Raw genomic sequence first — 14,015 nt, 5'->3', positions numbered from 1 at the left:
ATTTCGCACGCACTAGCTTCTCTTTCCATAAAATGTGATCCTTGTACGCAAGGTCAATCAATTGTTCACATTTCTCCGCATTAATATAGAAGCATTCAGTTGAGCTTTTCAAAAGCCTTGTCTTTTTCCTAAAAATTAAAATTTCAAATGAAGATAAAGCTTTAATGCTCTCAGAGGAATCGTGAAATGGAACGTTTTTAACCGAATAATTGCTTGCAATGACAATGGAAAGAAATTGAGCTGGCGTATCAGATGACGTGACGTCAATCGCAAAAAGATTAAAGATTGAAATTTTTTACAATCATTACCATGTCTTTGTCTCATTTATATTTTAAAACAGTGAGAAAAACTACCAAACATCATCAATTATATATGTAAATATGTATGGTCTGCACGTGTACATTTTCTTGGCAAGTTTACGGCAATGGGAGCATTTCTCTTGTAAAGTTTTTCTTTGTAATGTCTTTAATTAGTCTTTTTATGTGATGATGCAGCTCAATGAGTCTCGTGTAAAGCAAGTGACTTGATCTTTCCGTTGTTTCCATGGGAATATTTGCGTCCATGCAATTCATTGTCATAAAAACTAGGCAACAACTGCCAAGCTGGTAGGGTTAACATTAAACAATTGTCAGGACAACAAATTATGCATAAAATAAAACGTGCTGAAGGTAAGATGTTATTTATTGGACAAACAATTTCTTAGGCATTGTAACTCTTTAATCAGGAGTAGAATTGTGAAAAGTTTAAATGCACTGGAGTAAAGAGAAGTCTTTGAAGACTGATAGAATATAAATCGCTCGTTATCGGCGTATAAATGCTCTTCGTGCTCGTTTCACAAAAAATAAAAGGTTTAGACGTGAAAACCCGCTGTGTATAAATAGGCAGACCAGTTTTTATTTTTTTGTTTGAACATGGCGATTGCAAGTTTTGAAATTATGGTCGTGTATGCAAGTTGAATGTCATTTTTCTCAGCAGTGTCCATAATAATTGACAAGTGTATAAATAGCAAAATTAACAGTTTCTTCACAAGACTTGTTACATATGTTATTGGGAGTACATGTAATATGTCAGGTAATTCGAAAACTTAAATAATAAATCCTTTCGATGCCAGGACTTTTTAAAATTAAATAGTTTCATTACTTGTGCAACACAGTTATTAATGACACAACTGACATTGAAATGTAGCATTCCTTGTTTAAATTAGACGATGGCCTCAGACTTATAGCGAGCGAAAGATTGTGAGCTCCCTTCGCTGGAACGCCTTAAATATAAATGGCCCACTGGCGTTATACTGTGGCCAGGTTGTGAACAAAATAGCAGTACTTTACACAGTCTGCAATAAAAAATCTGAACTGTACCCTGTTCCAGAAAACGGCGGAGAAAATTCAATACTTTTTTTAGGAAATGATTGTCACATATTCTCTATAATAAAGTTTAAATATGGTGTTTAGTGTTAGTCTCATCGAGCCTCAATTGTGTTGGGTGATATTTCCATGGTCCGCGCCACCTTACATGCTAGACTGAAATATTTCGACAATTGAGTGTCTGACGTTCTAAATTCTTAGAATTTCATATTTTTAGCTACAGCAACTAAGTTTTCAGGTGTGTGTGTGCAAGTTTTTTTATATGCAGTAAGAGACTGGCCGGTTTTTGTACACATATTTGAAACCTATTTCTTTAGCGTGGTTCGAGTTAATTAGACTTCAGCTGGGTAAACCGTTTGAAGAAAAAATCGAATTAAAAATTGGGCTAAGTTCAAATGCACTGGAGTAAAGAGAAGTCTTTGAAGACTGATAGAATATAAATCTCTTGTTAAGAGAAGTAAAAAAATATTTTTCTCGTTAGGTAAAACCATTTTTCTGTTTGGTTCGATGAAGCTAATGAAAGTTCATTAAGCGTACCAAAAATTTGATGGCTTTATCTTACTTTAATTCTAATTTGGCAAATGAATATTATACTAAGGTTACTCGTCGATGAATCGGGTAAATAACTGTAATTTATTTTTTCGAGGCACTCGTAAGGTTAAAAAGCCAAAATTGATCTACACATTAATAAAAATTAAAAAAGCTTAATCATGAGTATGTTCAACGTATTACTCATAGATTTCACTGAGCACAGCTGCTCGGGTGGTAGCGTGCCTGACTGGAGAAGAGCGACCGCCCGCCGCGGTATTTAATTTCTTCGTAGTTTTAACCTCTGATTCTCTGTAGTTTGGGCTAACATTTTTATGATTGTAGTGCGAGGAAAATACGTTTTTCCAGTAAAATGTCCTGCTTAAAACCCGGTCACTGTAACGTCATTCGAGCCATTCATTTTTGCAGTTTTTTTAACAGTGATCAAAAACGTGGTAACGGTTAGGCAGGGGGATGAAAAAAGGTCAAGGCTAACAGCACAAGCTATTTTACTTAACGCCATCACCACCACAATATTCGTTGATGACGTACCAACTTTTTTGCACAACTCAGAAAAATCTTCAGGCTGAAAATAAATTGAGATTAGTTTTCCAAGAATGATAGCAGTTTATATATGTGAATTAAGTCCTCATTACATAGACGTGACTCTTCTGTTCAAGTGGTGGTTATTATATGTATATGTAGTGATTGACGTGAATGGTTTAGGATCCATTTTGAAATCCACCTGTGACCTTCAAATTAGTGGGAATAAAGCTCAGTGAGCCAATTGTTCTATAAAGGGGGTTGGTTGAGTGCAAATAGAGAGCAAATTTTATTTATTTGTGCAGGTTTGGGGTAAAAGAAAAGTAAACATTCAGAGTTTCGAGCCATGAGATTAACTTATCTGCAGCTGAATCGAATTTCTTTAATTGTAGCTCAACCGCTTAAGCTGCAACTCTCTGCCGCGACATCGAACGTGTTCGTCCACAATATAATGTTAATTAGTAAGATTATTTCATCTTTAGAAATCTAATCATCGAATACGCTTGTCACACTCACATACTTGTTTTTAAGAATTAATTAGCCCTGAAACGTCGATGAAAGATGGTTTACATGCAATTTTAAGAGTCACTGATATCTTTTATGTGCTGAATAAACATATTCAATAAATAAAGGAGTTCTATCATATCCTTATGTCTACAAATTCGGATAAGACTTACTAGCCACAGGCAGAGGTCACCGGCCATTACACGAGTTGCAGTTTCTTACGAACGAGATTTTCGTATCAACGTTTTGCCTTCCTTCAGGTTAAAGTTGAATTTTAATACGTTTTTTATTAAGATTTCTTATATTATTGATATCACTTATATTATTATAAAGGATATTATGAGAGAGATTATTTATACTATACCTAATGCTATCAAAATGCTTGATCAATTTTAATATTATTGCTTTTAATAATGCCATATTCAGAGCTCAGAATTTTGAGATCTTTTAATTATCCTGAGACTTTATATTGAAAATCGAAGAACCCTTCATCTTAGAAGACTTACTCACTGCAGGTGAATGCTGAGCTTGGTTGGTGGTATCCAAACTGATATAGTTTGTAGTTACTCATAAGCTCACCACTGGTTTAGTATTCATGGTGAAACTCACCACAGTGAGATTATTTCAAGAAAAAATTACCCTAATTGAGACATTTATTTAAATTTGAACTTACTTTGGAAGTTTTTAACTTCCATACTTGAATGTACCAAACTTGAACTAACTTGCTTCTGTAGAACTCTCAACGGTGGAGTTATACACAATTGAAGTAACCGCAGACCCGTGTACAATTAGAAATGGCACGGATTAGCCGTTAACTGCTTATATAATTAGAAAAAAACTCAATTTAATTCGTCATGAAACAGTTATTCACAATTGAATTAAGCTCGAAACAGCTGAACTGAATGCATCACGAAACAGTACTTTACCATAAAAAGCAACACGAAACATTAATTCTGAGATAAATAGGCAGCGCAAAGATTATTCACCATTAAATTCACCACGAACCAAAAGACTATTCTTCAAATTAATCCCGAATTTTCGCCCTCAAATTGACCTGTGAAATGATGATTACTTTTTTAGGCATTGCAAGCCCATGCTTTTCCCAACTCCGCCATCTAACTCGGTTCATCGTTATAACTTTTTTATTGCAGTTACAGCTCAAAGTCCCATGCGCGGGAATATTTTAATCTTCGTAATTCTTTAAATTGCGTTTTGCGTTCCGGCCGAACTTTGCTGACAGGAGTCCGTCAGTTGATGGAGCCTCCGCAGTCGACCTCGTGCATTTAACAGCCGGAAAATCGCTTGCCTCGTTAAACAAACGTCAGAAAAACGTCAAACGAATTTTTGTAATTCACTTATATGTTTTCTGAATCTTCACAGAAGTCATCTATGAATATATTCGCGTGAGGAAAAATGAGGGTCAAATAAACGTAGAGCAAAGGATCGAATAAAATCTTGGCAATTAATGGAAAATTTATTCATGATTAGTTTCCTCATAACCTCATAACTATAAATGACCGTTTTATCGGAGTGTTGAACGTGCCTCGCCAAGAAGAGTTTCGTGGTATCGACATGTCAAATATTTGTTCAATCAACTTTGTTTTATGATGATGGTAAAAAAAGTGTCGTTATCAATTGTGTGATAAATATAGCCAAGAGATGTTAGAGCCCGAAAATTTTTCACGATTTACAACATTCTTCATCCATAGCATTCACGATTGAAATTCCAAGTAATAATTCATTAAGCCTAAATTTACGGGTCATTTTTCAATTGGAGATTCATCAAAAAACTCGTTCTTGTAACAATGCGGAGTTAGAAATTCCATTCCCTCGCAGTTGAGTCTCCATATCATTGAGCCTCCATATCGTTGAGTCTCCATATCGTTGAGTCTCCATATCCAAGCCTCATTAACAGTTTTAAATTGAGTCAACAAGCCCTGCCAAGCCGCATTTATATTTTCAGAAGCCTTAGTGTGCCTGGGCTTTGGCTCACTTTAAAGCGGCCATTAAAGAGATGGCAAGTTTTTGCGACTCCACCGAAATGCGAGGTATGCTATGGCATTCATCCGTCGAGACACCACTGACGTTTGATGTCTTCGGAGGCAGGTTTAATTCATCCGAAGATGCACCGCCGACGTTTGACGTCGTCGGAGGCAAGTTTAATTCATCCGAAGATGCACCACTGACGTTTGACGTCTTCGGAGGCAGGCTTAATTCATCCGAAGATGCACCACTGACGTTTGACGTCTGCAGAGGCAGATTTAATTCATCCGTCGAGACACCACTGACGTTTGACGTCTTCGGAGGCAGGCTTAATTCATCCGTTAGCCAAGAGATGTTAGAGCCCGAAAATTTTTCACGATTTACAACATTCTTCATCCATAGCATTCACGATTGAAATTCCAAGTAATAATTCATTATGCTTAAATTTACGGGTCATTTTTCAATTGGAGATTCATCACAAAACTCGTTCTAGTAACAATGCGGAGCTAGAAATTCCATTCCCTCGCAGTTGAGTCTCCATATCGTCGAGTCTCCATATCGTCGAGTCTCCATATCGTTGAGTCTCCATATCGTCGAGTCTCCATATCATTGAGCCTCCATATCGTTGAGTATCCATATCCAAGCCTCATTAACTGTTTTAAATTGAGTCAACAAGCCCTGCCAAGCCGCATTTATATTTTCAGAAGCCTTAGTGTGGCCTGGGCTTTGGCTCACTTTAAAGCGCCATTAAAGAGAAGGCAAGTTTTGCGACTCCAACGAAATGCGAGGTTTAATTCATCCGAAGACGCACCACTGACGTTTGACGTCTTTGGAGGCAAGTTTAATTCATCCGAAGACGTACCACTGACGTTTGATGTCTTCGGAGGCAAGTTTAATTCATCCGAAGACGCACCACTGACGTTTGATGTCTTCGGAGGCAAGTTTAATTCATCCGACAATCCCCCCTCTGATGTTTGGCGTCTTCGGAGTCATTTTTAACTCATCCGACGATGCACCACTGACGTTTGACGTCTTCGATGGCAGGTTTAAGTCATTCGTCGAGACACCACTGACGTTTGGCGTCTTCGGAGGCAGGTTTAATTCATCCGAAGATGCACCACTGACGTTTGACGTCTTCGGCGTCATTTTTAATTCATCCGACGATGCACCTCTGACGTTTGGCGTCTTCACAGGCAGATTTAATTCATCCAACGAGGCAAACTGACGTTTGACGCCTTCGGAGGCAAATTTTACTTATCCGACGAGGCACCACTGACGTTTAGTGCGTTCAGAGCTTACATACTTAACCCCTTTAAATATCGAAGTTACTTCAATTGTTATTTTATGAAAGAAATAATGCACGGTGCAATTATTTTAATTTTCTTCGTGCGTTTTTTTGATGATGTTCTGAGAAGCAACTATTAAAAAGCAAAAATCTTGATAAATTATGAAGAAAAACGTATACTGGTCAACCATGACTAATTGCACGGATAGACTTGTAACTTGCTTATTTGAAGCAATTTCTTTGAATTTTTTCACAATGTTAGAGCTGATCGCAGAAAAAATGACTCATAACCTTTTTGACCGGTTGATATACGATGTTTCGAATAAAAAGGCACCTAAATATGAACTGAGTGGAAGGCCAGGTGTGTGGAAAAAAATTTACAAAACTAATATTATCCTTAAAATGAAGAACGCAGAATAAGCGTCTGTATAACAACACAACAAGCCAGTCGAAATTCTAATCCCGTTCAGAGGTACCGGAGCGTCTGATTTGCCTCAGTCGCCCTAGAGGCAAATCAGACGCTAATCAGCCGCTTACTATATTCGGTTGCTAATTAGGAGCCGTTTTCGGGAGTCGCATGCCCGATGGCCGAATTGACATTAGACAGCTAACCCTGATCAGTAGCTGGCATGAGTTCTCAGCGCGAGCGTGATCAGCCCCTGATTCAGAAACTCCGACAATGCGTGTGCATGCATACGAACTTCTACACGCGTGCGTCACGTCTACACGCGTGCGTCACTGAAATCTTCAACACGCTTGATTTCAGTGCTTTTTGCTCACACTAAATTCTTCGATACTTTTGGGAAAAAAATTTTGAACTAATTTGTTGGATAGCAAGCATTTGCGCAAGCGTGTCCATCAACACGCGACCTTTGCGCGCGTTTAGCTAACACGCATGTATTGCGTTATCTTCATCATGCTTCGTTACGCTTGTTCAACTAGCTTACGATGCGCGTACATGAACGTACGAACGTGCATTTCTGTACGTTATTGTAACACTTATTGCAAGTGTTTAGAAAAACACCCACGTTTCAGTGGCAGGGATACCAAAATAATCCGCATTTTACTTGGGGTACAATGTAGAAGTTGGGGTTATCAACTACCCGTGCCTGAGACTGTTGGGCTTTGAGTAGTGGGAAGTAGTTCAGTTCGGACTAATTTAGGTGCCAAGTTAGTGAGGAGCACTTTTTCTATGACGATGTACTTTATTCAATTGTATCATCAGGTATATTAGATTTCTGAAGTAGCCATCGAGCCATTTTCGTGGCAAGTCATTAGCAAAGAATTCCGGATGTAACCCTTCGTAGCAAGAAAAGGAATGCGAGTATTACCTTAAATTGCTTTACCGCGAACAATTCATAATATTTTAAGTATTCCATCGCTGGAAAGGGGAAAATTGGCTACCATATTTGAGCAGAGCCATGATAATAGGAGGGTAGTTCTAATTCAAGTCAATGTCTTAAAATTGAGCCTCGTAGATACATTGGCCTACTGATTCATTTGCTTGTGAATATTATTTCGATAGGATGTACTGTCGTATGTACTCTATACTGTCGAATCCGAGTATATACTTGGAACTGGTGAATATGTAAGATTGTTAAATACTGGTCAATGTGAAAGAATGTTTGGTACGAATGAATGGTAAGGCATATTTTTCACTGGCTGTATAATGTTTGAGAACATTAAATGCTGTGAATGTTGGAGAATGTTGAGCCCTAGCGAATGTTGGGGAATTTTTGGTTCTGATAAATGTTTGAGAATGTTGAGCGTATGTTAAAGTGAGATTTTGTGTACTGTTAAAGTAATTTTCCCTCCCATAATGGAGCGGATGCTAACAAATAGAAGCAAGAAATTTATTAACAACTTTGAAAGTCATATTAACCAGCACCAGAATTTCAGCCAGTACTATACTGGCTGCAGTTCTTTGTCGAGATGGGCAAGACATTCCTTCACCAATTTCATTATTGTGCCACGTCAATGCATTTTCATCTCTGCTTTTTTTCTAGTCCAGGCGTTTGTGCAGGAATATGCACAAGGCAACGTAGTTAATTTAATAAATGGGGGAGGAGGGAGCCTGATTTCAGACTCGGCCGCGCCTGCCCAGGAGCCATACTTTCAAAACTCGCTAAGTGAACGTAAGTACTTACGTTCTATTTTCTTGTCTATGATTGGTGGATTTTGCTTGAAAGGCCGTCAATGATTGGCTGATGAAATTACGATCTCTCAACATTTTTTGAAAGTATGGGCCCAGGAAGGTATTAGGTGCCTAATACGCGCGCGCTTCTCGGTCGCCCTACGACCGCCAGGGAATTTACCGCATTCTAATCAGGCGCTCACTTCGCTCAGATAAACAGAGCGTAAAGTGGTCATAGAGTCGCTAATTTACGTGCTGGGCGAACGTTCATCGTCCCTGCATCAGAAGCTTATACAATTATAGTATAATTGTATAATAGTAGGACCGAAAATTAATTATAGGGGAACTGACGAATGATACTTTGTAACTAAATTTTCACGTGTTAGTTAACTGACATAATACAATCAGTACACAATTTTTTTTGGAGCAACACTGAAATAATATCGTGCAATAATACACGCTAACGCTCTCATCTGGTCGGAGTTTGGAATATGTTTTGCAACATTACCTGTACATCTTCTTTTTTCCGAATTTTTTTTGACATAAATTCATTATCAGCTAATAGTGAGATTAAAAATATTTTCGATGAGACCTTAGGAAATCATGCTGTTTGATATCCCATGAAGGCTATATGAAGTAGCAGCTCATTTGCTTGAGGGAGGCAAGATTTTTCAAAGTAATTTTTGCTGTAATATTATTGAAGAAAGGTTTGGGACTTGCCGGCAGCATCGAAATCGGATTACGTTATTGAAAATCAAAGCTTCCAGGCGCTGCGGTTTTCCGCCGTCTGGATCGACTTGGGAATCACCTCGCTGGCTCATAATGTTCTCAGAGCAAAGATGATACTGAAAAAATTGGCCTTCCTTTTTTTAAGAAGCAATATTCTCTGCAAGCATTAGGAATTTTAAAACATTTATTTAACGAATCATCAAATGTCCAATTTCCTTTTTTTGGTGGTAAAAAATAAATAATCATAAGAATATATGACGAAGCGAAAAGTATTTCTGTAATTAATTGTGCGAAAAGAACCCGTAACAATTTTACTATGAGGATATTTCTTTCACAAGAAAGAAACTTTATGCATTTAAAACCTGCGCAACGGAAATTAATTTATTGGTAAAATTTTTACTGTATTTAAAAAATGCAGTAGTGTGGTTATGAAAAATATGAATACATTGGCTTTAAAAAATTTTTTTGAAGAAATTAATTCTGTTGTGAATCTAAGATCATTGTTTTCTACTGAAAACTTCAACCTGTTAAAATGTTGCATAGCATGAGAATTTATAGTGAAAATACGTACATCATTTCTCTGTTACTCACAATTAGCGTTGTTAACGACATGTAAATTCGAATAATGTTCTGCAAAAAGCAATAGCGGGACATATACAACCATTTTCGACCCATACATATACAACTGTAGCTCGAAAATGAACAATAAACACTCGAGTTTTGTCATGATGGTTTCGAATGCGATGCTGCCGAAACTACACGAGAATGTTAGCAGGCTTGTTCTTGTTTGTTAAATGCAGTCCAATGTTGTTGTGAATAAACTCTGAACTTCGTTCCTTCATAGCTCTCTTTAATGGAAGAAAGAACCGCTTGTTGTAAGACCCTACGGTACAGGCACCTCATTCAATTATCTTTGAATGAATCCAGTGAGAATTGGGTGGGCTATAATAATTTCAAGGCTGAAGCTCTCCCAGCAACAATTTTCGTATAATAACATACTTGAATATCTCCCTGAACTCACGGAATCGAGGAGAAATAAGTGTCTTTGGGATGCTACATTGTCCGCGCCATCATGAGAGGATCTTTGACAAGATCTTTTATCGTGACTGAGGGCACGGAAGATGGCCAGACGAAGAATAAAAAGCGATTGGCACAAGATTTTATGGACGCGATCATAGACGAAGTAATGTCTTACGGATAACAGTTATTCAACAAAAAAGTAAAACGCTACTTGTATGATGGAATATTTATCATGTGATTCCCTTCTACAACACATGAACTGTCGTTATATTTTCTTCCTAACTAAACAGTTCTTGGCTTTGCTCTTGCAGAGAGTTACGGCAATAAAAAATAATAAAGATTCTCAGCTTGAGAATCAATTTTTATTCTGTCTCAGTTTGGGTACTTAGCGATGCAATAATCTGATTTACAAATCGCTTTCAGTTCCATTATTTCTTTAAGAATCTAAGTACTGTTTGATAACATTCTTCCCGTATACTAATTATTCGATTAAAGCTCGAGATTTTCATTAATCACGTTAATACTCTTCACCTTTTCCTGTTTCCATATTACATTTGCTCAAGTTTCTTCTGCCTCTTCCCTTCTTCCTCCTCTGCTCTGATGGCGTTCCTACCGCAACCAGAGCTCCTGGAGCTCGCCAAGTCTCCTAAATTTGCCAGCTTCTACAATTTTTTTGGCGTGTTTTTTGTGAATCCGAAGCTGAAGTGACGCCGATAGAAACTACATCTGCTGCAAATGCCACCTGCCAACTAGTGCTGCCAACTGCAGAGCCAGCTGTGGAGACCTTTTTTAACGGTACAAGCCTTCAAACGGAGTTCAGTCGAAACTTGATTCGAAAGCATCGCTAAGCAGCCGTACGTCCATCCCTGAAGTCTGTGCAATGCGCAGCCGTCGATTATTATAGCGTCTGCGTTTTGTCTCGGTATCGATATCGGTTTGTAATAATAAGATGGTAAGACTTTCTATTACGTATCAGAACTACATATCCTTATATAAAACGAGTGCACTCTAGTCATGTTCGAACGGCAAAGCATGACTCCTGATAAGTATTAGTGTTTCTCAGCTTACTCTAAAATATACTCGCTTCTCTTACTCTCCAAAATATACTCTAGGTGTATGCATACTTAAGAACTTATTGCCTCATGTATGCTGATAATGTCCTCATTGTGGACGAGCGGTCAATCGCATCGAATGATGAATGTAGGGAATCGGGAGTGCGAACCGCCAGCAAGCAATGAACACCTCGTAGATCCTCGGGAATTTATGGCATCATATTATTAGAAAGTTTTAATGGAAAATGTTCTTTCCATCTCCATTCTGAGAGTTTATCATCGCTGTGCTCAGAGACATCCTCAAGCCAAGAGGATTTCTTCTTACCCTCAGTCTTAGTGGAAATCATAATCAAATATATCGGCTTCTCGGGTCGTTTCCAGGTCAAAACAAATCGCACATGCGTCTCACAAACACCATCACCATTACCGAACCTGGCACATCGTCCATAATTCCGGCAGCCGCAACAGATTCTTTAATTTTGGCTGCGGTAGCCGACTTTGGACCTTGTCTTAGCGACTCGAGAATCTCCAGGTGGCGGGAATGAAGTCCTTCTCTGTTGCTGGGTAAATCACCTCATAGCTCTGAGGCGTAGAAGCTTTTACATCGGTCGACATGGCCACCTCTGGAACTTGCCTGCATACGCTGGAGGACTGCAGCACCTGCTTCGACTTCCTTTCAACTCGAGTGTGTGTTGCAAATGCCGGTGTGAAAACTCTCTTGGTTTTTTTTTACCCTTGAATTTTACTTGAGTAAGTCCTTAACTTAGGCCTCAGAAACTAACGCCATCGACATGAAAGCTTACAGTTTTCGTTTCATGGATGTTTCGGTTCTGTCGCTCCACAAGACACAAAAAAATAATTGTGAAATTTCCACCGTAAATACTTGAGTCGACTGTGTAATTTCGAAAAAAAAAACAGCATTTGGATTTAATATCAATACAGTACCCAACCAACAAACTTCCTAATCTGTGTGGTAGGAAGATTGTTAGGAAGCATGTCTTTCTGTCACCTAAATCTTGCACCAGCCATTATTTATATGATGAAACAAGCATAAATTCCATCACAAGGTTTTAAGGCTTACAATTAAGCACCTTTGAGTAACGATTACTTGTACTCATTATACCTATAAGAAGTCATGCATCTTAGTCTTGACTAATTATTTAGAATGTAATAATGCTCAGTACACATAACAACGGAATCTTCGCATTGCGTTATTATGTGATAATGTTTATTACAAATAATAACGTGATACGAAGCATCCCACGAAACTCCATAAAGAATGGCAGCTCGGTTAGTCCAGAGGACGCATTTAATTTTCTCTGCGATTCTGAGCGCAACATTACCCGGAGTGCAGCAGCTGCTCGCCGCAAAATCTGGTGCTGGACGCGCAGTTCTTTCCTGGAGCGGCAATGGGCTTTTTGGGTTGTGTTGAGGAGCAGCCGAGGACCGACAACAAGATTAGTGCCTTTGTTCCCTCGCTAGGGACAAAGGCCCGGCCTGGACCCTCTTATCTTCACGCAAGCGTTGTATACCTAAACGATTTCGGCAGCACAGCTTTCTTTTTGCTGGACACTTCTTTTGGGGACTTGGGGACACTTCTGTTGGGGGACTTGGGACCTTTCTTTTGGGGACTTGGGGACATTTCTGTTGGGGACCCTGGGACACTTCTGCTGGGACTTGGGGAAACTTCTGTTGGAGACCCTGGGACACTTCTGCTGGGACTTGGGGACACTTCTGTTGGGACTTAGGGACACTTCTGTCAGGAACTTGGGTACACTTCTGTTGGGGACTTGGGAACACTTCTGTTGGGGACTCGGGGACACTTCTGTCGGGAACTTGGAGACAATTCTGATAGGAACTTGAGGACACTTCTGTTGGGAACTTGGAGACAATTCTGTTGAGGACTTGGGGACACTTCTGTTGGGCCCCTGGGGGTACTTCCGTTGGAGACTTGGGGACACTTCTGTTGGGCACCTGGGGGTACTTCCGTTGGAGACTTGGGGACACTTCTGTTGGAGACTTGGGAGAACTTCTGTTGGACACTTGGGGGCACTTCCGTTGGAGACTTGGGGCAATTCTGTTGGGGACTTGGGGATACTTCTGTTGAGGACTTGGGGACACTCGTGTCGGGGACACTCCTGTTGGGGACTTAGGGACACTGCTGTTTGGGACTTGAAACACTTCTGTTGGGACTTGGAGACACTTTGTTGGGCCTTAGGGAAACTCCTGTTGGGTCCTTGATAACACTTACGTTGACACATAGATACACCTGTTAAGCTCTGTAATGACATTTAAGTTGCTGCTGGGTAATTTAAGCTCTGTAATGACATTTATGTTGCTTAGATTCTTACTCAGTGGCGACACGTTTGTTGCTTTTGGGTGTCGTGATGCCACTTTTGTTGTTTTTGGACACCGGAGTGTCACTTTAGTAGATGTTGGTGGACACCGTGGTGCATTTTATGTTGTTGTAGGAAAACACAAAGGCCCTGTATGTTTAGTATTTCTTATATTTTTTGTAACATTACAGTGAGGAGAAATAAACTAGACGCACCTACTTATCTTTGCCAGCACCTTAATTGGCGTTCTATGCCTCACCCATAAAACATTAATATTAGTTTCACCGCAATGAGCTCGAAGATATATTTTTAAAGAGATTGATGATACCAAATCATAACGTTTTTCCGTGAAAAAATCTATGTTATGAAATTGATTCGTTGAAGAAGCTGTGTCGTATTTGTTCGATTCCAAGACAAATTTTTTAAAGAGGCGTCAAAAAAGTAACCCATCGGACCGAAGATATAGTTCTATTCTCTAATTAATTACATCCTTTACGACATGCAAGTCACATACATCAGTTCCTTCACACTAATTGA

The 14,015-nt window shown here is 39.1% G+C and overlaps 1 protein-coding gene across 1 annotated transcript; it reads right to left on the bottom strand.

Annotated features, from left to right (window-relative positions):
• Positions 1-12,674: 12,674 nt before the first annotated feature.
• Positions 12,675-13,403, bottom strand: LOC108675814 (thioredoxin domain-containing protein 2-like). Its single transcript, XM_018163843.1, has one exon. The coding sequence runs from the start codon at positions 13,401-13,403 to the stop codon at positions 12,675-12,677; it is 729 nt and encodes a 242-aa protein (XP_018019332.1).
• Between the last annotated feature and the right edge of the window lie 612 nt (positions 13,404-14,015).

The sequence above is a fragment of the Hyalella azteca genome, unplaced genomic scaffold (assembly GCF_000764305.2).
Source record: "Hyalella azteca isolate HAZT.00-mixed unplaced genomic scaffold, Hazt_2.0.2 contig11457, whole genome shotgun sequence".
Lineage (NCBI taxonomy): Eukaryota > Metazoa > Arthropoda > Malacostraca > Amphipoda > Hyalellidae > Hyalella > Hyalella azteca.
This window is presented reverse-complemented; position numbering and strand designations above follow the sequence as displayed.